This window comes from Osmerus eperlanus, chromosome 24 (genome assembly GCF_963692335.1).
Source record: "Osmerus eperlanus chromosome 24, fOsmEpe2.1, whole genome shotgun sequence".
Taxonomy (NCBI): Eukaryota; Metazoa; Chordata; class Actinopteri; order Osmeriformes; family Osmeridae; genus Osmerus; species Osmerus eperlanus.
In genome coordinates this window covers 5,648,451-5,674,181 of record NC_085041.1, presented here as the reverse complement: position 1 = coordinate 5,674,181, position 25,731 = coordinate 5,648,451, and the positions used below count along the sequence as shown (strand labels likewise).

At 49.8% G+C, this 25,731-nt stretch overlaps 1 protein-coding gene across 1 annotated transcript; it reads left to right on the top strand.

Moving 5' to 3' along the window:
• The first annotated feature begins 5,035 nt into the window (after window positions 1-5,035).
• Window positions 5,036-22,490, top strand: kita (KIT proto-oncogene, receptor tyrosine kinase a). Its single transcript, XM_062450452.1, is given in 22 exon segments — window positions 5,036-5,149; window positions 7,463-7,717; window positions 8,440-8,724; window positions 9,223-9,362; window positions 9,631-9,826; window positions 10,556-10,742; window positions 12,026-12,141; window positions 12,280-12,394; window positions 13,129-13,313; window positions 15,469-15,504; window positions 15,507-15,574; window positions 15,866-15,996; window positions 16,380-16,481; window positions 16,725-16,837; window positions 17,040-17,181; window positions 18,393-18,487; window positions 19,005-19,132; window positions 19,432-19,554; window positions 20,372-20,483; window positions 20,553-20,652; window positions 21,197-21,302; window positions 21,606-22,490. Coding segments are annotated over 22 exon segments (2,985 nt in total). The 5' UTR covers window positions 5,036-5,094; the 3' UTR covers window positions 21,801-22,490.
• The last annotated feature ends 3,241 nt before the right edge of the window (window positions 22,491-25,731 follow it).

Genomic DNA, 25,731 nt, shown 5'->3' with positions numbered 1-25,731 from the left:
CTACCTCAATACTACCTCAGTACTACCTCAATACTACATCAGTACTACCTCAGTACTACCTCAGTACTACCTCAATACTACCTCAGTACTACCTCAATACTACAGCAGTACTACCTCAGTACTACCTCAGTACTACCTCAATACTACCTCAGTACTACCTCAGTACTACCTCAATACTACCTCAGTACTACCTCGGGGAGGTGTGCGTAGGGCAGACAAGGCCAGACATAGGCCTCTCACTAAGCTCATGAATCATGCCCTGTTATTTCCTCATTAGTCTCAGTTACACTGCAATCAGACACGCCTCGCTATCACCGTAGCTTCATATTTCTCTTCCACTGTAAAGTACTCTGGGTCCTGGCTGGGATGCGTTAGTGAAGGCGTTGCAGGGCTGGCAGAGGAGTGGGGATCTGGTGGAACTGGTGGAGTGGCCTTCAGACCAGGGAGAGGAACAGTGTAGGCCTTCCTGCAGGCTAGGGGTGTCACGAGATGTCGTTATCTGTGTCTCTTTACCGAAAAACGATCTGCTGCATCCGTCTTTGGATAGACGTTGGAAGTGGGCGGGGCCTTACACGAAAGCAGTGTAATTATCTGTGTTTCACAATTAATTAAAGGGGATCAAATTAAAACTACAATTGTAGTCACTTTATGTTCATTGAAATAGTACCATGGGACTAACCAGGAAAGCAAAGAAGCAAGGGAAGCAGAACTAGTCAAATACTTGCAGGGGCCACTCCCAAGATAGATAGCTATGGAAATGGGGGACTAGCATGGGAGAGACCCTGCAACTCTTTGGCTTGTGTTCTTCACTTTTGTTTTGACAATAAATTGCTACAATTGTGAGATTGCAGGGAAACTGATAAAATCATCACAATCCAAATATGACCTGATAACTTGATTGTCTGTGCTCATACGATTAACATATCAGGCTTTGGTTCCATCCCTATTGCAGGCTAACTGATCCTCTCTGTGTCAGGCAGCGTGTGACAGCAATAAACTGTGACAGACAGCAGGTGAGAACTCTGACAATACGGCACTATACTTTGTCAAGGTTGACCATTACCTCATGAACCACAATGACCTGCCTGGGAAAGTAAGTGTGCGCGCCTGTGTGTGTCTGTGTGTTTATGGTGCAGCCTGTGTGTGTGTGCACGTCTGTGTGTGTGTGTGTGGTATACAGCCAGGCAGATGTCTCCAGTGTGGGATCAGCCCTCTGCCTGGTCTTCCATGTCAGACCTCACACTTCCCCTCTCCTGGCACCCAGACGTGTTTAATAACCATCTATTAACATTATGCTGAAAGGTTTACTGCTGATAACAATCACACTGCTGTTTACCAGCGCTGGGAGCTAAACCATGTGACACATATCAAACAACCCCAATGAAAGGAAAATTCCAACTATATACATTTAATACTACCAGCCATGAGGTCCTCAATTGACACTAAAGTTGTTTTTTATTTTAAAAAATACCGGTAGTTAGCTTCCTGTTCTAAAGACATAAAGTCTCTGTGTGTAATGGTGTTGGCCCCTGTTCTTTTAGTGTTGACCCCTGAAGTCCTACAGTTAAAAGTGTTGGCTCCTGCCCTCATAGTGTTGGCCCCTGGTCTCCTGTGTTGGCCCCTGGTCTCCTGTGTTGGCCCCTGCCCTCATAGTGTTGGCCCCTGGTCTCCTGTGTTGGCCCCTGGTCTCCTGTGTTGGCCCCTGCCCTCATAGTGTTGGCCCCTGGTCTCCTGTGTTGGCCCCTGCCCTCATAGTGTTGGCCCCTGGTCTCCTGTGTTGGCCCCTGCCCTCATAGTGTTGGCCCCTGGTCTCCTGTGTTGGCCTCTGCCCTCATTGTGTTGGCCCCTGCCCTCATAGTGTTGGCCCCTAATCTCCTGTGTTGGCTCCTGCCCTCATAGTGTTGGCCCCTGGTCTCCTGTGTTGGCCCCTGCCCTCATAGTGTTGGCCCCTGGTCTCCTGTGTTGGCCCCTGCCCTCATAGTGTTGGCCCCTGGTCTCCTGTGTTGGCCCCTGGTCTCATGTGTTGGCTCCTGCCCTCATAGTGTTGGCCCCTGCCCTCATAGTGTTGGCCCCTAGTCTCCTGTGTTGGCTCCTGCCCTCATAGTGTTGGCCCCTGGTCTCCTGTGTTGGCCATTGGTCTCCTGTGTTGGCTCCTGCCTTCATAGTGTTGGCCCCTGGTCTCCTGTGTTGGCCCCTGCCCTCATAGTGTTGGCCCCTGGTCTCCTGTGTTTGCCCCTAGTCTCTTGTGTTGGCCCCTGCTCTCTTATACCCCCTTTCCACCAAAGTGAACCAGGAGCTAGTTCGGAGCTGGTGCTAGAGCCGGTTCGGAGCTGGTTCAATTTGCGAGCCTTCTAAGAACCGATTTGCTTTTCCACGGGCTAGAGAGCCACCACAGAGCCACGTCAGTATGTCACTGTATATGTCTTATTTTTCCCAGCAACGCTAGTGCGGCAGCGCCAAACACAAAGCAGAGCCCGTCTAAAGGCTGTTTATCAATCCGAAGAACGCTAAGAACGCGAGGTTGAGATGCGTGTTTTCTTGGCTATCGCGCAATACCCTGGACTCACAGCAGTATGACAACACTGGCATTATCAATGCAACATTTTATAAATATATATTTTATAGTGCTTGTGTATTACATTTGTGTTAAATATAGGCTCATACTTAATAAAGTAAAAAAAAAAATCAAAATTAGTGTTTGTCATTTCACTCGTTTGATAGGATTCTGATTAAATGCAGCAACTAGTGTCTGCACTGCACTGCGATGCTAGCTAGGTTATCAAAAAGTCGGAGCAAATTTACAAATTAGCCGTTTCATCAATAAAATAAGCACATTTCAGCAACTACACTGGCCACTTCTCGTCATATTTTAATTCTGATGCTGATTTACACGTACCGTTTAGCTGAAATATGAATTGTAAAAACGTACAGCAATGCCGGTCAAGGGATTCTGTTCATCTTGTTGGTCACGGTAACCCCCGCCCCTAACGCAAGCGGTTCTTACTTGGTTCCCATTCTAGCCCAGCTCCGAAGTGGTGCTACTTGCAAACCACTTTCCCTGGTTCGGAGACGGTTCTCAGGCTTTCGAAAGAGAAAGAACTGGTTCGAGATTAAGCACCGGCTCCGAACCGGCACCCAAAATGTGTTGGCCCCTGGTCTCCTGTGTTGGCCCCTGGTCTCCTGTATTGGCCCCTGCCCTCATAGTGTTCTCCCCTGGCCTCTGACAGACAGCTGGTGGCGCAGGCCAGGACTCCTCCCTCACCTCCTCCTCTCCTGCAGTCTTGTCCCTGTATCTGTGTGTCTGTGTGCTCTCCTCCTGATCTGTGCACAGGGAACAAAGCTTGGCTATGCAGCTCTTCTGCTGGTAGGCCTCCTTGGGGGATGTCCACTTGATCACATGCACAACTAAAACAAGCCCCAGCACCCCAGCCTGACAGCCCCCTCCCCACCGTCCTCACCCTCCTCGCCCCTCCCCACACCACCCCTCCCTTCCACACCCCTCCTCACCCCCTTTCACCCTGACAGACCCTTTCTCCACCCCTCCTCATCACTCCCCACTTTCTTAAGCCTGCCTCACCCCTCCCCACCCTGTCTTCACTCAGAACATTTTCTTATCTCCTTCTCTATTTCCTCCTTCTCTGTCTCTCACTCTTTTACGGATTTCCACTTTAACAGTTTACATATAAAAAATGTACATACAAGTCTGATGTATATCTGACACACAGCTAGGATGGTCATGTGGGAGAAGATGCAGTTTTGTGTATAAATAGCTGTTGGGACATATTTCAAAACAATGCCATGAGACACAAAGAGAAGTCTGTTTCCATCAGTAAGAACTCATCCACTAGCAGACAGCTCTCATCCACCATCTGTACTAGCAAACAGCACTCATCCACCATCTCTACTAGCGCTAATATAAATACTTTATTTTAAATATGTTTCATTTAGACCATGCTCCTCTGAGCCTGAGGAAGAATAAAGTATGTTTGACATGTAAGATAATCTAAATGAAATTATGAGTCATTAAATAGATTTAGTCCATATGACAAATTGAGCGCAGCACTCTGAGGTCTCAAAGAGGTATAATTGTTTGAGATGGTTAAAATGAGTTTGAGTTTCCAGTTTCAAAGCAAATTTTATGAAGCCCCTTTTTTTAAGTAACGCCGTAGAGGATTTTACAGATGACCATGGATCTGCACCTAAACCAACCTGAAACCCTCAAGAAAGTCAAGGAAAAACTCCCAGGAGAACTCAGAGAAAAAATAGAAAAAAATCTTTGAAAAGTGCAGACTGCATGCTGAATACTATCATACAGTAAGGTTTCAGAGCCATGAACAACCAACATTCTGCTTAGAGGTGCTTGGCACTGTTTTCTCCTACAGCCTAGGTATTTCCGAGTCGTCAGGCATGTCAACCCTCCTTTTTGTTTGAGCAGGCTTTGCCATAAAAGCCATTTAGCTTTGACAAACACATTTAAAATGTTGGCAAGTTAAGTTTGACTCCATATTGATGAAATGTCCAAGTCTGGGTAAATGTTCTGTTTACATGATATGTTCCTGGTATGATTCAAATTTTCCTGACAAGAGACAATGTTGTTAAAGAACAGTGCAGATATGGTGATCCATTATCCCACCCTGAGCGTACAGGTTATATATTTATGACGACCATGTAGTACGGCAAGCCATAATAACGTATTAAAGACAGCTGGTAAACGGTTGTATCAATAATATCAACAACATTTGAATCAATAAACATAGCCTAAATCCAATAACGTCTTTCGAATACTTAATAAACAAAAGTTAATGTTGAGAATTACCTTAATGTATTTTGTAATCAGTTGTTATTATTGATAATTGTGGACTAAATCATCCACTGGAAAGAGTCCACTACAGACAGACAGGCAGGCAGTTAGACAGAGACAGAATGAGAGACAGGCAGGCAGGCAGGCAGGCAGAAGGAGGGACAGACAGGCAGCACCTCAGCGCTGTGGCAGAAGAGGCTCTTAACTTCCGCGCACTCCGCGGCATTTAGAAGCTCGAGGAGTTCAGAGTGGACGCAGGCAGACCTCACAGCAACATAGATGGAATAGCAAACATGGAATATAACTGGATACTGTTCTCTGTCTTATTGCAGTCAACCTTCCATCCAGGTAAGACAACAACGGCTTCTAGAATATCGATGATAACATCGACATTTTCTTCATCATTAATACGTAGTAAGACACCTTGCTCTAAGTTTATTTACCTACCCACTCCTTACTGCACACAAGTCACAAATTACATAGATAATATAATACAACATACTAGAATACAATTGAATAGTTCGATTTTCATAGTGTCTTACGTAGGTTAAGTATACGTTGTGACTGGAATTAACCTGCAATGCAATGCCTACATTGTACCTACAACTCCAATTCAGAGATGGGAAGCTGTAGACATTAACGGGGCTATCACACCTTTCCAAGAAGTTTCCATATTCACTGCATGCGCTGCCAGGTTGTGGAATGTTCCGCTGCTTTTTCATCTCTTGCTGTTGGTATGCCTGTTAGCTCCCTTGTACTATTGCAATGCCATGTCACTGAACCCCCAATGTGGAAACTAGATATTTGTGCGCTGAGACTCAAGTTGCGACCCTCTCAATAATTCATACAACTCGGAACAAACAACCTGCAGAACTTAGTAAAGAAAATAAACGGTTATTTTTCTGCCTCAAACGTGTGTAGGCAATGTTGGTATCCTCAGTGACATGTAATTGTGTAAAGAAAAGTATTTAGTTGGACTTGAGGCTGCAGTACTCTGTATTCGCGTTCTGTTTCATGCGTCAACGATGTGTTTTTTTGTATTCCATGATCTACCTTTGTTATCTAAGCTTGCTTTGCAAATAAGCCACTCTAGGCTACAGCACATTCTGGAGTTAGTTTTTCGTTTTTAAAAGCATCTATAAAAGTTCCACTCTCATGACACCGAAGATGTCACAAAGATAAATCAGATTGTTAACTAGCTAAATTAGAATCAGGTGCGCCGGATTAGGGTTGGAATGAATATTTACAGGAGGGTATCTGCAAGAACAAGGTTGGCCAGCCCCTATAACCCGCAGGTGATAGTTGGTTGCCGTTGTGCCTATCAATGTTATATAACTGTGTTTGTATGCCTCAGAAATATTCTTTAAGAGACACCTTCGTTAAGCCCCGCGGGCCAATCCTCTGAAGTGAGGCAAGTCTGTTGAGTCGGGGGACGGTGTGTACTCAGTGACCGGTGCGCTCGTGCGCCGTCTTGCCACCAACCGTTCAGCCTTTCTTGTTAACACTCCAGGGCGTTTCGCACCGCTGTGACAGTCGGCTGGCTTCATTACGAGTCCCAGGCGATAATTACCCGCGTCTGATTATGACTTTAACCACACTGTTGTTGTTTTTTCAGACCATTGTGGAAACGTTTTACGTTTTACTGGTAGTGTCCGTTTTAATGTGTTGAGCGGGCTGATGGTGGAGAATAAGCGGTATCTGTGTGGCGGTTTAACAATAAGAGAGATGCAGCATTCCCCTGCAGTACTGCTTGACCTGGATTGAGTGATAATATTGTGTGTTATTTATTTAGCATGTTGGAAATGAATTAGAGGTATTATTGAAAGTCAGTGGCAGAGCATTCGACTGCAGATCAAGAGGTCACAGGTTTGAATCCCACACCTTATTATAATGCAGGTGTGTTAGCTCAGGCTTCCTGTTTTGGTCAGTATTCATATTTTCTTGAACTAGTACTTGATGAGTGCTTGTATGGATATAATAACATTACTAAGTGTTTGTTTCACATACATTTTTATTCAATGCGATGCATGGGATTTTTAGCCTGTTATCTCTTGATCTGCAATCAAATACTTTAAGCACTAAGCTATACCCGTTGGTCCTGGACATGAGTAAGAGGTGTCATGAAGTGTGTAGCGCACAGTAGCTCAGTCTTCCTCGCATCAGGAAATAAAAATTAAGTGTTTATTTACCAGACACGTTTATCCAGAGCGACAAGCTTTGAACCTGCAACCTCTTGACTTGTAGGCAAATGTTCCACCCTTGAGCTATACCCATCTCCCAAATGGCAGCATGGTAATTTTGGGCTGAATTAATATTTGTAAGGATTTGAATAAGATATCATGCAGATCAAGAAACCACATGTTCGAATCTCCCCTGTACTTTGCTTGGATAAAAGTGTGTGCTAAATGAATACATTATTACATGTTTCACTATTGTCACCCAACCTAACCCTCACCCAACCCAACGCTCACCTAAACTGTCTGCCAAATGAACACAGCGCTATCATCATCCACCGCTTCCACAAACACATTTCCTTCAGAAAACTTTCCTCATCTAGTTATCATCACCATCACAAGGGGGAGTTGTGGCAGAGGGATCACGGGGAGGGGGAGGGGGATGTCCTGCAGCGTGGTGTAGCTGAGTCCTCCCTTCCTATCTCAGGCAGCAGCAGACCCTCCATCACCCCCTCCGTCTCCCCCCTGGTGGTCCCCCTCAACGCCCCCCTCAGCCTGCGCTGCCAGGGAGGCCCAGGGGTGCGCTGGCAGCGGGAGGACCGGCCCCGGGTGCGGGGCGAGGAGAGGAGCCCGGGGGCCTCGCTGCTCTACATCCCCAGGGCGCAGCCTCTCCACATGGGCCGCTACACCTGCACCGAGGACGCCTCCGCGGAGGGCAGCTCCATCTACGTCTACGTCAAAGGTAGTACGCCGGGAAGGGGGGGTGTGAGGGAGGAAGTGCGCTGTGTGCGTCAGGGAGGGAGAGTGTGTGTGATGTGGCGTGTTAGGGTGTTGAGGAAGGGTCTGTGTGTGTTAGGTCGTGTGTGTTTGAAGGTGGGAAAGTATGTGTGTGAAGGAGGGAGAGTGTGTGTGTGTGAGTCACGGTGTTAGTGTGTGAATCAAAGTGTGTGTGTGAGCAAGCATGTGTGTCAATCAGGATATATGTGTGAGTGTACCAGACATGCTTGCTTGCGTGTCTTCAGACAAGTGCTAGTGTGTGCGTGTGCCTGTAGATTGGTGTGTTTGTGCACGTGTGTGTTTGTTTGTTTTGGGCAGTTGTTGGAATGTATGTTACATGAGACGATGCTGTGCTTGTGAGGATGGGAACAAAACACATTCCTTTGAAGCAGAGAAACCTAAACTGGTCAGGATGGTAAAGGTGCACAGTGTGGGTGTGTTTGAGCATGAAGGTTCAGCTGAGTTTGTTTTGGTCAGGTACCCACTCTGTGAGGTGTAATAACGTTTTGGCCGTGTTCTATGACTGAACAGAACATTCTGGAACAGTCCTTCTCCCCATGATTCCTGGACCCACACATCAGCACTACCAGTGCAAATGGTGCATACATGATTATCCACGCACGGCAAACACAAGCTTGACCGGATCTGGAATGTGTTCACCTCCGAATCTGTGTGTGTTCCCGCCAGATCCCGACAACGCCTTCAGGAAGTCGATGGTGTTCAACATCCTGTCTCGCGAGGGGGACAGCGTGTCCATCCCGTGTCTGGCCACGGACCCAGGCATGCTGGACCTGCAACTGGAGACATGCCCTGGAGGACCCCTTCCCCCGGGCCTGCAGTACGAGGCTGGGCTGGAGATGGGCATCGTGATCCTGGACACCCAGAAGTCCTTCGAGGGATGCTACGTGTGTTCGGGACGGCTCGGCCACGCCCCTGTGAGGTCACACAACTATGATCTCATCGTGCGGCCAGGTAGAATTCTCTTGACGCCAAATGACGATCTCTTGATCGTCATCTGAACCAAATGACGATCTCTTGATCGTAATTTGTCGTACCGTTCCTGGGTTCTTCTTTCAGTGGATTTATTGGATCCACAGAAACACTCAAATAGTGCATTTAGAAAGTACAGCTGGAACTCGAGGATCAGCTCAGGATCTCGAGGATCTAACAGTATTTCAGTAGTCAGGGTCTGTATTTCCCAGGCACAGCACAAAACGACAAGGGTACATTACTAAACAATAACATCTCAGCTACCAGGCAGGGGAGCGTCGACAATAACATCTCATCTACAATGTTACGCAGCCTAGTGTGGGCTTGTGTCTTGTCTGCTCTCCGGGCGGATCGTGTATTTCCTCATGTGTTTGTGCATGGCGAGTGATCCCTGTCTTGTGTGGGTATGATATACGCCGCCTGCTCGGATTGCAGTGAAGGATTTTTATTTTTTTTATTTTTTTGTGGGGGGTGTTGCAGTCCCAGACACGCCCCCGGTGGTGCAGGTCCCTGGACCCAGGAGAGTGGTGCTGCTCCAGGGGCAGAGGCTGGCTCTGTCCTGCATCACCACCAACGTCAACGGAGACATCAAGCTCAAGTGGTCCGCCCCCCCTGGATCGGTAAGAACCTCCCTTCCTCCAATCACATGTCTCTGTGCGCCTGGTGGGCGTGGCCACGAGTTAGAACCTCTAGGTGATTGGTTGAGATGGAAGAGTCTGGGTCTAGACTCTAGAGTGTTCCTGTCTCTCAGGAGACTCGTGGGGTTGCGTTTGGTTTCACAGAGGCCTGCTGCTGGTTCATGTATGTAATTGCATGTGTGTGTGCGCTTGTGTGCATGTGCATGTGTAGGCAGGGTGTTAATCTCTAGAGATCTCTGGGCGTTGACAGGGTGCCGTCTGGGCTTCGTATCCACAGCAACCATCGGTTGACAACGCGTCTCGCATCCTGACGGAGCCCATCACCCATGTCCGCAGCGCCACGCTGCACATCCCCGCCGTGAGGACCCGCGACGCCGGACGGTTCCGCTGCGAGGCGCAGAACGAGAGGGGGAGCAGTTCCGAGTCTGTCTGGCTGGAAGTCTACCGTGAGTACCTGTCTGTCTAACCCTGAGGGTCTGTCTAACCCTGAGGGTCTGTCTGTCTGTGTGACCCAGAGGACCAGCCTGTCTGTCTGTCTGACCCTGAGTACCAGTCTGTCTGTCTGTCTGACCCTGAGTACCAGGTTTCAAGTTGACAGGGAGGATCTGAGTAAGGGTTATGCGCCCTAGATCTGAACAAGTTCAACATTGTTTATAACCTGGAGGGATTCCAGTTGGGTCTGTGAGCAAGATCAATCTTGTTAATATCTGGCTAATATCTTGACTCAGGCAAGAAGTAAACAGGTGGGCTTGTCTCAGGAGGACACAGTGAGAGAAGCACGAGTTGATGGGGACAGATCGTATACCACACAGATACTGTGCAGTACACCATAGATTTATAATGTTATACTATAAATATAGTATACATGTAAAGTCTATGTATGTATAATGGATTCTTAGTGCAGCCATCCTGTGTGTGTATGTATATACATACATATAGATACACAATTAAGTAATAGAGCTAATTTGCTCGGAAAGTCAAGTTTCTTGTCCGTAGCCTACAGGAAAGCTCAAAACAGGTTGAACGACTGTTAGACTGAGGACTCGATGTTCGTTGTCTTCCAGGAATACCGCGTGCAACCTCAGAAAGACCTAAAAATAAGTAAATAAACACTTGGATGCGATACAGAACCTGTTTGCGGAATGAAAGAGCGGTTTGGTTATTTGTCTTTGCAGTGAAAGGTTTCATCCAGCTGGCTCCCGTGGAGAACAGCACCGTCCGCGTGCGGGCAGGGGAGAGCCTGACCCTGCAGGTGGAGATGGAGGCCTACCCCCGGCCTCACATCCTCACCTGGAGCTTCATGAGCCACAGGCTGAAGAACACCTCGGAGCACGTCATCACCACGCTCAACCACGCACACAGGTACGCACGCACACACACAGGTACGCACACGCACACACACAGGTACGCACACACACACAGGTACGCACACGCACACACACACAGGTACGCACACGCACACACACACACAGGTACGCACACACAGGTGCGCACACACACAGGTACGCACGCGCACACACAGGTACGCACACGCACACACACAGGTATGCACACGCACACACACACACAGGTACGCACACACAGGTGCGCACACACACAGGTACGCACGCGCACACACAGGTGCGCACGCGCACACACACAAGTACGCACGCGCACACACAGGTACACGCACACACACACAGGTACACGCACACACACAGGTACACACACAGGTACACACACATGTACACGCACACTGCTGTCTCTTCCTCTTTCTTAAACACACAAACACGCAGAGGATTACCACATAGCCAAGGGTGTTCACTCAAACACATACAAACATTGTACACACACTGTCTTTCTTTCAAACACACAGGGACTTTTATGTTAAACAAACTTCTGGTCCCAACAAGAAAAGTTAAACAAGCCCATACACACACAGTCCCTACCACAGACCCCACACACACACAAACACACACACGCACATAGGCCATACCGCATAGCTGTGTGTGTTCATTACACCCTCAGGCTGAAATGTAACACCTCGGGGTCCAGCTGGCCCTGGGTCAGGCAGGCTGATGATGGCCTGTCACATGCTCCCTCCAGACCTGCTGAAGGTCCAGAGGGAGGGGAGACGAGGAGGAGGAGAGAAGGAGGAGAAAAGGAGACGAAAAGGAGACGAAAGGGGAGGTGGAGGAGAGGAGAGTAGACAGAGAGGAGAAAAGGGTAGAAGAGTGGAGGAGAGTTACACCTCATGAGTTCATTAGGACCACAGAGTCCTGCAGTGAGGTCGGGGCCAGTGTGAGGCTGCCCGAGAAAGAAATTAGCAGTTGAAAAACAAACGAAAGATTTGTGGCGCGTTCAGTGAGGTGAAACATTCCCAGTGTTGCTGCAGTAACTGATGTGGAGAGCAGAATGCCCCCCTGCTGTACAGCAGTGCTGTGCTGTAATGCTGCATGCTCCTCAGACAGCCTCAGCTAGTACACAGCTAGCTAGCACACAGCTAGACCTGAACCTTGCACACAGCTACCTGGCACACAGTACTTAGTACACAGCTAGCTGGTGCACAGCTACCTATGACACAGCTAGGCCTGCCAGCAGCCAGTTCTCAGTGAGCTGTGTGTTCATGCGTGAGCTGAGAAGTTCATGTTCGTGCTCATCCACAGGTACCAGAGCAAGCTGAGGCTGGTGCGCTTGAAGATGTCAGAGGGCGGAGTCTACACCTTGTCCGCCTCCAACGGCGACGCCAGTGTCAACCGCTCCTTCACCGTCTACGTGATCAGTAAGTGGGACGCTTGACGAAAAGTTCGGTGTTGCCCAGCAACCGTGCTGTTATTACAGACAGGGGGCTGGACTGGCTTCCGTATGTTGCTGTGATGTTCTTCTGATGTTCTTCTGCGCCGTTCCTCTGCCCCGCCAGGTAAGCCGGAGATCGTGTCTCATGAGGGACCGGTGGACGGCCAGGTGCGCTGCGTCGCAGAGGGGTTCCCCGCTCCTCAGATCACATGGTTCTACTGCGAGCAGCCGTACATGAGGTGAGGCGCTCTCCGTAACTCCTGCTCAGGTAACTGTTCCTCAATAAATTGTTCAGATTTCAGTTAACTTCTGTTCAGATAACTATCCAGGTAAGTCAATTAGCTGCTCAGGTTGCTCCTTGGGGCAGGAGCATCCCAGTCCTGGAGACAGAGCTAAGGGACGGTGTTGAGGAACCAGAGGTGATGCTGATAGGATGTTGCACTGGGCAACTGGACAGGCGTGACTTGTGATTGGTGGACTATATTGAGATAGGTCATAGCAGTACATCCTGTTCCTAGTAAAGTAACAGTGAGTCATGGTAAACATGTAGGAGGACTACCTGGTGTCCATGGCAGCACCAATCCCAGGAAGTTAGTCACAGGCGATTACCCAATCATTATCCAATCATTTTGAATTATTATCAAGCGGACTTAGGAAGCCGTGCACACAGACACAGTAACCTCTGTGATAGTACACAACATGATTCTGACTTGACATGCTAGAACGGTTTGACGCAACAGAAACCCTCAAAGACACTGAGAAGGTCAGTCATGCGTGCTCAGCAACCCTTACACCCCCCCCCCACACACACACACACACACACTCCACACGTACACACACACACTTACCGCGCCCCCACAGGCACACAGCCCCGCCCCCCAGGTACATATCCCCCCCTCCCCTCTCCCAGGTGTGCAGCTTCTGACAGCCCCAACCTTCCCCCCCCCCCTTCCCGCCCCCCCTTCCCCCCCAGGTGCTCCCACCAGCTCAACGCCACGGAGGAGCAGCAGGACGTCGTCACGGTGACGGTGTTCCGGCCCATGTTCGGGAAGACGGAGGTGGAGAGCCGTCTGAACGTCAGCCGAGGCAGGTTCAGCACCCTGGAGTGTGTGGCCACCGTGGAGGGGGAGCAAGCATACACCCTGTTCTCCATCAGCGGTGAGTCTGACACACGCGCCCACGCACGCATGCACACGCACACTCTGTACACACAAACACACACGTACTGGACACATTCACACACATATAGACACGCACACAAACGTGGAGGGGTCTAGGAGGTGTCTGGAGGGGGGAAACGGGAGAACGGGGCAACGGGGGGATGGTAGAGGTGTCTGTGGGAGCTGGGGGATTGGGGCCGGGGTGTCTGGGGGGGTGGGGGGGGTGTCTGGGGGGATGGGGGGGGTGTCTGGGGGGGTGGGGGGGGTCCAGGCGTCAGCCGTCTCTCAGATTGTTTTTAAACTTCAGTGTTAATCCTCTGCAGATCCCCACCTTGGGATTAATGTTACGTGCACTGTCAACATCTCTGACAAGGTGACGATGCAAGGAGAGTTTCCTGCTCCTCCACACTTTCTCTGCCTTCCCCCTCTCCAAACATCCGTAATCTTGCACTGACAACCTGGTCATACCAGAAACTACAGGTGGTGTTAACCTGGTCAGACTAAAAGCTACAGGTGATGTTAACCTGTTCAGACTAGAAGCTACAGGTGATGTGAACCTGGTCATCCATCTTCACCATCTACACTACATCCAGCAACGTACAGATCAAAAACAAAGGATTGAGACTTTGACATATATATTCTACCCAGGGACCCACAACTGTTTAACACGGATCCAGGCTGTAATCCTGTTGTGTAAACCTTAACAAAGAAAAGATACCACATCCGTGACAGTCCGCTGTCAGCATGTCACCACAGTCATCTCTGCTGCAACCTCGTTCACCCGTCAACTGCAAATCCCAAGAACAACCTGTTAATCCACTGAGTAGCACACTGGCTCCCTGGCAGTGGCAGCAGGAGTTCTATGGAGGTCTGGACGGAGAGGAGGTCATCACAGGGGAGCAACAGTGTGGAGGAGGAGGAGGAGGGGCGGGTTGGAGGCCACAGTGGGCTTGTGGGTGGGCCTTCTGGGAGGCTAGTTGTGCCGCCAGGGAGCCAGTGAGGACTTGGTTTGACTTGCTCATTTGTTGGGTGATTGGCGGACTGATTAACTGGTCTGGCTGGCTGACTTGCTGGCTGGGTGGGTGGGTGACTAGTCTGCTGACGGACTGACTGGATGGCTGCCTGGTCTGGCTGGAGGTGTTGGCTAGCTGATTGGCTGGTTGGCTGGAGTTGTTGTATTGGCTGGCTGGAGGCGTTATATTGTCTGGCTGTCTGACTGAATGGCTGAAGCTGTTGTATTGGCTGGTTGGTTAGCTGGAGGTGTTGCATTGGCTGGAGGGTTAGGGTTAAGGTTGGGGGGGGGGGTGTTGCTGTAGTCAGAGAGCTGCAGGGAGCCATGGGGAGCTGACAGGCTCAGTTAGGATTACTTCCTGCAGACTCTGCATTCTCAGGTTTGATATGGAGAGAAAGCTCCTTAGAGATAAACAGCTTATTTATTACACCGACTGTACAGAGGAGCACAACAATAACACAGCACGCCCACACACAAACACACAAACACTGATTAAATGAACCTATTCACTGACATGGCGGTCTTAGAGCCTTGCTACAATGCAGAACAACGCAGAGGATATGAAGCTACTAAGACTGGCAACTCAGGCCTACCTCAGACAGGGGTTCTAACAGGATTGAATAACAGAATTATTTTGTTGTGCTCAGGATTGTCATCAGTTCACCGTGATACAGCACACAGCCCTTATCAGTTTAACAATCAGGACCAGGATCTGTTGGTGCAGCTCACCTGGGTGGAGCGTCTGACTCTTACCCTGAGGCTCTGGGCTGCTAGACAGAGCTGTCTCTCTGTCAGGGCAGACAGTCCCGACATCACAACTCAGACCCGTTTTTCTCTATCTCCCCATCTTTCTTTTTCTGTTTCTATTTCCATCTGTCTCTTTCTTTGTTTCTCTCTCTCTCTCTCTCTCTCTCTCTCTCTCTCTCTCTCTCTCTCTCTCTCTCTCTCTCTCTCTCTCTCTCTCTCTCTCTCTCTCTCTCTCTCTCTCTCTCTCTCTCTCTCTCTCTCTCTCTCTCTCTCTCTCTCTCTCTCTCTCTCTCTCTCTCTCTCTCTCTCTCCTCTCTCTCTCTCTCTCTCTCTCTCTCATCTCCCCCTCTCTCTCTCTCTCGTTCTCGCTCTCTCTCTCTCCCTCCCCCTACAGAGAGGATGGTGCCTCACCATCTCTTTACTCCTCTGCTGGTGGCTTCGTGTCTGCAGCTGCCATCCTCTGCCTTGTCCTCATGATGCTCATCTACAAATACCTGCAGGTAGGTACTGGAGCTGGGAGCTTTTTACATGTTATTCCCCCAGCAGACGGCTTTATATCCCAAGCGACATATAGTGCTCATAGAAAGTACAGGTGATATCAAGCATCAGAAGTTCAGCCCATACAAATACATCCCAGACCCAGACCCAGCAGATAGCTATGATGTTCCTTAGATTTTTGTACCTTTAAATGGAGATGTCACCATCTGCCTTTCTCCATATCTTGCCCTTCACCTCCTTTCTCTAACCCTGACCTTTCACCTCTGCTCCCAATCCCTGCCCCTTCATCCCAGAAACCCAAATACCAGATCCAGTGGAAGGTCATCGAAGGTATCCATGGAAACAACTACGTGTACATTGACCCCACCCAGCTTCCGTATGACCACCAGTGGGAGTTCCCCAGGGACAAGCTGCGCTTTGGTGAGTGTCCGCCCCCCCCACCTTTCCCTGAACCCCCCCCCCCCTCCTTGCCCCTCCTACTTCCTTCCGTCCACTCCTCCAGTCTCCCTTGCCCCCCTCAGTTCCTGCCATTCACCCGCCCCCTTCCTTCCATCCCCATTAGTTTCCTTGTCACCTCCCCAATCCACCCCGTGTCTCTCCCTGTCTGGTCTCCCTCCTCTCGGCTGGGTAACAGCAGCAGCCAGAGCCAAACCTGCACTGCGTGTATGTTAATGATGCTGGCCCTCCTGAGCAGGATCCCGCATGTCCTGGTTCCTGCTGGCTCGCCCCAGGGCCTTCACACCCTGCTATTAAAACTGTGTGTGTGCGTGTGTGTCTGTGTGTGTGTGTGTGTGTACATGCCCTCAGCAAGACTCTTGGCTCTGGAGCCTTTGGGAAGGTAGTGGAAGCGACAGCGTACGGACTCTCAAAAGCTGACACTGTGATGACAGTTGCTGTCAAAATGCTGAACGTAAGACAGATTTCTACCCTGAAAGAAAACAAGTTATGATTAAGCCAAAAAAAAACGTTTTATTTTTACACAACTGACATTTGTCTAATATTTAACATCATTACATCATTTTCTATTGGAATCATATTTTTACACTGTAAACCTTTTAACAATATACTCAAACATTCTGAGTAAATATACAAATTACAGTGTGAAGGAATTGTCGATGTGTGTGTGTTCACATAGTGTGTGTGTGTGTCCACAGCCAGTGCCCATGCCACAGAGAAGGAGGCTCTGATGTCGGAGTTGAAGGTCCTGAGTTACCTAGGAAACCACATAAACATTGTTAACTTGCTGGGAGCCTGCACTGTTGGAGGTGAGGTTGAGGTGCTACTCCTCTGGGAGGGTGAGTGTCTGTGCGTGCATGCATAGGAGGTGTGTGCGTATGAGGTCTCTGTGTGAGTGTGTATTACATGTATGCGTGAGCAAGGTCTGTCTGTGTGTGTGTGTGTGTGTGTGTGAGAGAGAGGGAGGTCTGTGTGTGTGTGCGTGTGTGACTCCTGTGCTTCTGTCCCCAGGTCCTACTCTGGTCATCACAGAGTACTGCTGCTTCGGAGATCTCCTCAACTTCCTGCGCAGGAAGAGAGAGTACTTCCTGTGCTCCAAGCTGGGAGACGACTGCTACTACAGGAACATCCTCCTTCAGAGAGAGGCTGCTGGGTACAACTGTGTGTGTGTACTCGTGTGTGTGTGTACTCGTGTGTGTGTGTACTTGTGTGTGTGTGTGTGTGTGTGTGTGTGTTGGTTTAACTGTTCTTGTGAAAATTAGATGTCCCCAAAAGAACAGTAAACCAAGAGAACATTTCATTATTAAGGATCTTTTCTTGGGGAACTTCAATAGTATTTCTAGGGGTGAGGGGTTTTGAATTAGTGCTAGGTTTGGAATTACATTAGGATTAGGGAGAACACAATTTTTAATTTGACTGAATTGTGGGTCCTCACAAGATGCAGCAAAACAGACTTGTGTGTGTACAAGGTGTGTGTGTGTGTACAGAGGATGTGTGTATGTGTGCATAAAAGGTGTGTGTGTGCGGTCTGTTTTTTGCTCCAGTGCCTGTCTGGCATGGAAAGTGGAAAGTCCCTCCAGTGGTTTGAGAGGGAGGACCGTGAGTGATGACAGTGTCCTGAATGAGACAGGCTGACAGACAAAGAGAGGGTCAGGGGGTCCAGGTGAGGTCCGTCAAGGTGAGGGGGTCCAGGTGAGGGGATCCAGGTGAGGGGGTCCAGGTGAGGGGATCCAGGTGAGGGGGGTCCAGGTGAGGGGGATCCAGGTGAGGGGGTCCAGGTGAGGGGGTCCAGGTGAGGGGGTCCAGGTGAGGGGGTCCAGGTGAGGTCCGTCAAGGTGAGGGGGTCCAGGTGAGGGGGTCCAGGTGAGGTCCGTCAAGGTGAGGGGGTCCAGGTGAGGGGGTCCAGGTGAGGGGGGTCCAGGTGAGGGGGATCCAGGTGAGGGGGTCCAGGTGAGGGGGTCCAGGTGAGGGGGTCCAGCTGAGGGGGGTCCAGGTGGGGGGGGGTCCAGCTGAGGGGGGTCCAGGTGGGGGGGGGTCCAGGTGAGGGGGGGGTCCAAGTGAGGAGGGGTCCAGGTGAGGGGGGTCCAGGTGAGGGGGGTCCAGGTGAGGGGGGTCCAGGTGAGCAGTGAGAGTATGGCCAGGCTGCTGGGACAGCATAGGGCGGGGGTAGGCAACCCTGGTCCTCGAGAGCCGCTGTCCTGCATGTTTTAGATGTTTCCCTGCTCCAACACACCTGATTCTAATGTATGGTCATTACCCGGCTTAAACATTAAAACATGCGGGACAGCGGCTCTCGAGGACCAGGGTTGACTACCCCTGGCATAGGGAGATGAAGCCAGGCTAACTGCTCATTTCCCTCCTCAGAGACGCTAGTAGAAACGGCTACATGTCTATGAGGCCTTCTGTCGCTGGCACCATGCCTTCTGGCTCCTCCTCCGAGAAGAGACGCTCCATACACGGCAAGACACTTCCTCCTACGCCTCACACTCGTATATTTACTATAGTACAGGCACGCATATGGCACTTTACTCCAGTGAATACTTTCACGTGGCACATCCTCCTATGCTTCTCATGTGTCGCTTAACTGTGGTAAAATACACATTTAAGGAAAATAAATCAACATTTAATTTTGATTTATCTTTCTCCCCCCCCCTCGTTCCCTCGGTGTCTCCTCGCCCCCCCTCTCTCCTCCTCCTCTCTCCCCCCCTTTTCTTTTCCCTCTCTTTATCTCTCCCTCTCTCTCCCGTCCACTCTCTCCCCCTCTTTCCCGTCCCCTCTCTCTCCCGTCCCCTCTCTCCCCCTCTCTCCCGTCCCCTCTCTCCCATCCCCTCTCTCCCCCTTTCTCCCGTCCCCTCTCTCTCTCCCGTCCCCTCTGTCCCGTCCCCTCTCTCCCCCTTTCTCCCGTCCCCTCTCTCTCTCCCGTCCCCTCTCTCCCGTCCCCTCTCTCCCGTCCCCTCTCTCCCGTCCCCTCTCCAGGCTCCTGTGGTGAGGCTGAGGCGTTGAGTGAGATGCTCCTGGAGGATGGGCAGTCTCTGGACACAGAGGACCTGCTCAGCTTCTCCTACCAGGTGGCCAAAGGCATGGACTTCCTGGCCTCCAAGAACGTGAGTCCACACCTGCACGCCTCTCTCTCTGAAACACCTCCGACACGTGCAGCGACACACAGAACAACCACAGAGCACACTCTTTCAGTAACACACGCTACACTTGCAACTCATGAACACGCGCGCATTTGTGAGTAGACCGAGATCAAACGAGACACATTCATGTGGCACGGAGAGTTGCGTGTAAAGCACACAGTAACACATGCAAGACTTCCAGCCAGGGTATTCCAGCACTAAGCTGATATGCATGTGCGTGTTTGGGTGTGTGTGTGTGTGTGCGTGTGTGTGTGTGTTTCCAGTGCATCCACAGAGACCTGGCTGCCAGGAACATCCTGCTGACTCAGGGCAGGGTGGCGAAGATCTGTGACTTCGGCCTGGCCAGAGACATCACCACCGACTCAAACTATGTGGTGAAAGGAAACGTGAGTGTGTTTGCCGCACAGCTAGCTCTGATGGACAGCTAGCTCTGAGGGACAGCTAGCTCTGAGGGACAGCTAGCTCTGAGGGACAGCTAGCTCTGAGGGACAGCTAGCTCTGAGGGACAGCTTTCTCTGAGTGACAGCCAGCTCTGAGGGACAGCTAGCTCTGAGGGACCCCGGGCCACACTAGCATTTCAATCTCGCTTCATAGCATTAGCCATGATACCCAGGTCAGTGAGCTGGGTGGCAAGCTATTTTTTGTTGTTGTAAACAGGCCAAAAAATTACATTTCCATACATTTAGCATGTCAAATAGTTCCGTCATATGGTATTTTTTTAAAGCTTGGTACTTTTCACAAACCAAAACACAAAGGTTCATGGTGTCCGATGGGAAAACCCAGTCAGGTGTCCCACCTGTCCGGGGGGAACTGCCCTCAGCTCAGTCTGTATCTTTCTGGAATGTCAGAGATTCCTGGGATGAGGTAGCGAGGCATGAACAACAACACGTTTGTTTCACCAATCCATCAAGTCCCAAGACACTCTGAAGCCTCCAGGTTCTCTGACAGGTGTTATGTTCTCAACATGATATGTTACTCTGAGGGGAGGGCAGGAGTAATATCTGTGTGTGCACTGTGCGTGTCGAGTGAAATCTCTAATAATTGCATCAGAGAGAGATGTGAAGGTGTTTCAACAAGAGCTCTCTGGGTGTGGAGGTGTGTGGGTTGGGGTGTGATCACGGGAGGCTGCAGATGTCGATGGTGTGTGTATGATGATGTACAGTATGTGTGTCTGTGGTGTGTGACGATGTTTGTTCTGCTCAGGCTCGCCTCCCTGTCAAGTGGATGTCCCCGGAAAGTATCTTTGAGTGTGTGTACACCTTCGAGAGCGATGTGTGGTCCTACGGAATCTTGCTCTGGGAAATCTTCTCTTTAGGTAAGGTTTGCCCTACCTGTGTGTGTGTGTGTTTGTGTAGTTCATTGATATCTCCTGTCTGTCACACAGGAAACAGTCCATATCCTGGTATGCCGGTGGATTCAAAGTTCTACAAGATGATTAAGGAAGGACACAGAATGGAGGCACCAGAGTTTGCTCCCAGTGAAATGTAAGTTTGTTTTGGTGTGTCAGTGTGTGTTTCTGTGTCCGTGTGCGTGTGGGTGGGTGGGTGTGTGTGTGTGTGTGCGTGCATGTGGGTGTTGGTGTGTGTTTGTGTGTCCGTATGTGTGCGTAAAAGTGTGTCTGTGCTTGTGAGAGAGAGAGAGCAGAGAAATGTGTGGGTGTGAGAGTATGTGAGGGTTTGGGTACACGGGATATCAGCAGATGGCTCATTCAAAGCCAGGAAAGTAGGGAGAGGAGAGCTGCTAATTGAAAATGTATCAAACAAAGACAGAAACTTTGTGACATGCAGGTTGAACTCCACAAAATATGAAGTCCATACTTTGCATAATTGGAAATGTTGCCTGACAACAGCGTTTGCTCTGGTTAGTTTTTTTTTTGAAAGGTTGAAAGTTCTAAAGGGGTCTATTAAGTTTGAACATTCACTCAAACATTCCAGAAAAAAGAAACTGGAGCAGCTTGGAGCAGATATGTTTAATCCGTGTGTGCGTGTGTGCGTGTGTGCGTGTGTGCGTGTGTGTGTGTGTGTGCAGGTACCACATCATGAGGTGTTGCTGGGAGGCTGACCCGGTGCAGAGACCTCCCTTTAGGGACGTGGTGGAGAGGATTGAACAGCAGCTGTCTGATGCCACCAAACACGTAGGTGACCTCACCCTTCTCTTGCCCCTGCTCCCTCCACTCTACTCCTTCCCACCTCGCCTCCTCCACCTCCCTCTGCGCCCACCCCTCCTCCCTCTACTCTCATCCACACCCCGCCTCTCCAGTCTCCCAGCTAGGATCTGCTGAGGGGATGTGGGCGGGGCGGATGGGATGTGGGTGGGGCTGAAGTGATGTGGGTGGAGCTGAACTGTCTTTAGAATAGATGCTAACCCTCCCCCCCTCTCTTCCCTCTCTCCCTCTCTCTCTCTCTCTCTCTCTCTCTCTCTCTCTGTCTGTGTGTAGATTTATCTGAACTTCAGCTCCAGGTTCCCAGTGCATGCTGGGACGGGGCCGAGCACGCCTGAGGACCAGACTACCCAGAATGCAGCGCTCCAGCGCCTCAACTCAGCGGGCAGCAGCAACGTGTCCTCCCAGCCCCTCCTCTTCCACGACGTGGTGTTCCTGGAGGAGACCGGCCTCAGGGCCCACAGAGTGTAAGGACCCCAACCCTGACCCAGGGCTGCCCCTCAAAGTGCCTGCACCAAGCTGCTCCTGAGCCCCCCTCCCCCCCCACGCTCTGTCCTGACTGGACCTGCAGAGGGACCTGCTCCACAGCCAGCACCCCACCCCAGACTTGGAGGTCTGGCCAGCAAGGACTGGGGCTCCCCTGGAAGACTGTTCTGCCCCTGACCACTATCTCACTATCTATCTCTCCTGTCCATCCACAAATGACCCCTTGCCCTCCCACTCTAGCCCCGGCTCCTGCTCCACCCCCCTTGTTTTTATATTACTCTGAAGATAAGTTTTGTTGCATTTAAAGGAATCCTTGGGAGATGGAAAAGTGATCGTTTTCGTATTTGAATAACCCGGAGATTATACTGTCATCTTGCTTGGCTGCTTCAACTGCATGAACTTTTGTCAGTATTATTATTCCAAACATTCACTTCCATGGTTATATGAAGAACTTATCGTGTCTGATATTTCACGAGTCAAATGCTTCAGCTACTGTTGCTGAACCGGGGTCTGCAATGTAAGGTGTGTCCAGATGTATTCAGATTTCCGGTGTTTCCAACTGTTTGGATCAGGTATGAAGGTACTGCAGTGTTAGTGTGTCTGCCTGTGTATAGACTGTCCTCGGTAAAGCGTTTAACGGTGGTTCCACCGTATGTAAGATGTAAGCGGTTGGGAGACTCTTAAGCAGCACTAGTTATGTTCCTTCTCCCCGTCTCAAAGACAGCTTCAGAACGCTGGCTGCAGGGGGAGACTTTGTAAATGTGTAAATACGTATTCTTGTATCGGAGGCCCTTGTTTACAACACTCTTTAAGCAGGTACGTTCTTGCCTAAACATTCCTACACACTCACAGACACCTATGCACTCCTACACAATAATACTCTCATACAGTCTCCTATACTCCCCTATACACACATACACACTCCTATAGACCTACACACTCCCCTACAGTACACACACTACACTCTACTACACACTTCCACACATACACTCTCCTGTCCCTCCCTGCCTATTAGACGTCAATCAGAAACTCTGGAGGGTAACTATGGTGACTGTCATTTCTGTTTGCTCGTCCAGTCACCAGGGCCCCTTCTGTCTTTCCATTTCAGCCAATAGGAAGCTTCAAGCTAATTTAAGATGCCAATCGGGGACTTTGCTGTGCAGGGGGGAAACCAATCATAAGCTTTACTGTAAGACAGCGTGCTGCTCAAATATATAGCCAGTAGAATTCCGCGGGTTGTCATGGTTATCATGGCTCAGGTGTCTATGGAGACAAGGCCAGATTACAGTAGTCCTCTCTCCCTGCTCCCCTCACCCCCTCATCCCTCACTCGCTGACTTTCCAGAAGCCTCTGTCGTCTGCCTCCAGCTGCTTCCTGCCAGGAACTCTGGCTTCAGCGTGCCCCAACCGGAGGTCTGTCTGTCCAGACTCCCCGAACCAGGACTTCCCCTTCACTCATCCTGGCTTGTTGTGGAGAGCACCTGGGGACCTCTCTGATTGAATACGTGTGTCTGTTTCTGTGTGTGTATGTATGCTTCTTTGTTTCATTTGTGTGTGTGTGTGTGTGTGTGTATGAGAGAGAGAGTGTGTGTGTATGCGTGTCCCATTTGTAAATCAGAGGTGCCACAAAATGAATCCTAATCATAACGTTCTCCCTGGTCTTCTCCCTGGGGCTATGTTCTGTAAATATGAATGTGTATAGGGTGCAGTGTTTTATCCGTGTTGTTTTCATATGATATGGTACATTTATGTAACTCCTAACAACCAGCCTGTAGTACACAGCCTATCCCATAATGTTATATTACTGCCTTTGGCAAAACTTTACGTTAAGGTTATATAAAGTACCATGTAAATGGATAGCAATACCTGTTGGAAAAACATGGCACATAAGAATTGCTATATGATTAAGTTAGATTAAGTGTAAGTGGTCTAAGTTATTACAAAAGTGTAAGAAGACACAATATGTGGAAGGGGTGAGTGGATGTTGGAAAGGGGCAGTTGAAGGTTGTTACCAAACAAGGTCATCGTTAACATCCACTTAGCCCTACAAAGCCCAACCTACACAAAATACCAGTTTTCTGCGTATTAACTTTTACTGTAATGAAATTGAAAAACATAGCAGTTCCTTATGTGCATACAGAGTTGTTACTATAGGTATTGCTATGTAGTTCCATGGAAGATAATGTAAAGTGTTGATCTGGCTTCTATCTTCAGTGACACATCATTTTTCTTGTACAAACATGTCACATCATTTCACCTTAAAACAAAGTTGAATTCTACAGTAAATCTATATTTTACGATACTGAACCATCCTCTCAGTGTACAGCAGGCCTCACCTCTGGTCACAGCAGGCCTCACCTCTGGTCACAGCAGGGTGTTCTAGACAGGTCAATCAAAATAGGCTTTCCTCAATTGTGTGCATTTTGCTGTATATTTAAGTGACCAATGAGGCTATGTGTTTATTACGCACACAAACGACAAGTTGCATCTTGTGTTTAATTTAAATAAAGACGTGTTCAATCGTTTTGGCATGAGCATTTTTCAAATCTTACAAATGTTTCGGTTGACCATTTTGGGAATAATCATCGATGAAATGATCTGAACTGAAGAGAAAATATCAAGACATAGCTTGCCCATTCATTATTAGGGTGACTTTTTGAATGCGCTGAAGCTGCTTGATGTGTCCAGTCTCATGGTAGATTGGAGGCATATTGCCAGCCATCTGTGCCCAAACGGAGCAGGTGGTCCCTGGAGCGTAGTCACGGAAACCTACTAGGCCTCTGATTGGTGGTTCACTGAGCTGTGATGCCATGTCGTCGTGGTGGGGGATCTGAACCTAATGTACTGTAGAATCAAATCAAGTTTCACTTGTGTCGTCCTTTTTTACAAAGGACAAAGCCAAAATGGGCTCCACAGATGCTCACAGATCAGCACCTGAACGAGGAGGATCCTAAATCTGATGCAGGAGTAGGAGACTGAATCCAAGGTCTCTGTCAAGCTCTCTGTAACAATGCTTGTGGTAAAAATGGCTCTACAGTTTGATTTGGCTTGAAATTGGAGCGGGGATTTAATCTTGTGTGGTAGGGGGGGATCTGAACCTAAATTAGCCTGGGGACAGATTACAGGACAGGACAAGCCAGAGTTCCACCACAGGTCTCTCGAGGGAGGCCTAGCCTCTATTGTTTCTGCCTCCATAGGCCTTCGACAAGACAGGCAGGAAATCCCACCGTTGAAGCTGAGCTGAATGAATGCATTCATGACTCAGACTGGCGAGTGGTCTGGAATGAGACACTGAGGAACACACCGGCCTTGTCATGCCACAGCCACCTGCTGTTCTGAACACACGGGTTCCGCATGGCTGGCTGCTCTGTGTTCAGTAAGGCCTCACAACCTCCGACACATCAGCAACTTTCTCCTTCGATTTTGTGACTTTTTCAATTCTGTGTCTAAATCAGTGGCTTCACTTCTTGTATTTGTGTCCACAAGTCATGTTTGGGATTTGTTTTACACCCGTGTTAGGTGTGGTGTTGTCTCCTCAGTGTGGGCTGATGAACACCTTATCACCCAGGATGACCTGGGTGGTCTCCTGGAGGGCTCCATCACCCAGCCTGGAGATCTCCTTCACCCAGCCTGGAGATCTCCATCACCCAGCCTGGAGGTCCCCTTCACACAGCCTGGAGGTCCCCATCACCCAGCCTGGAGGTCCCCTTCACCCAGCCTGGAGATCCCCATCACCCAGCCTGGAGGTCCCCATCACCCAGCCTTGAGGTCTCCATCACCCAACCTGGAGGTCCCCATCACCCAGCCTGGAGATCCCCATCACCCAGCCTGGAGGTCCCCATCACCCAGCCTGGAGGTCTCCATCACCCAGCCTGGAGGTCCCCATCACCCAGCCTGGAGGTCCCCATCACCCAGCC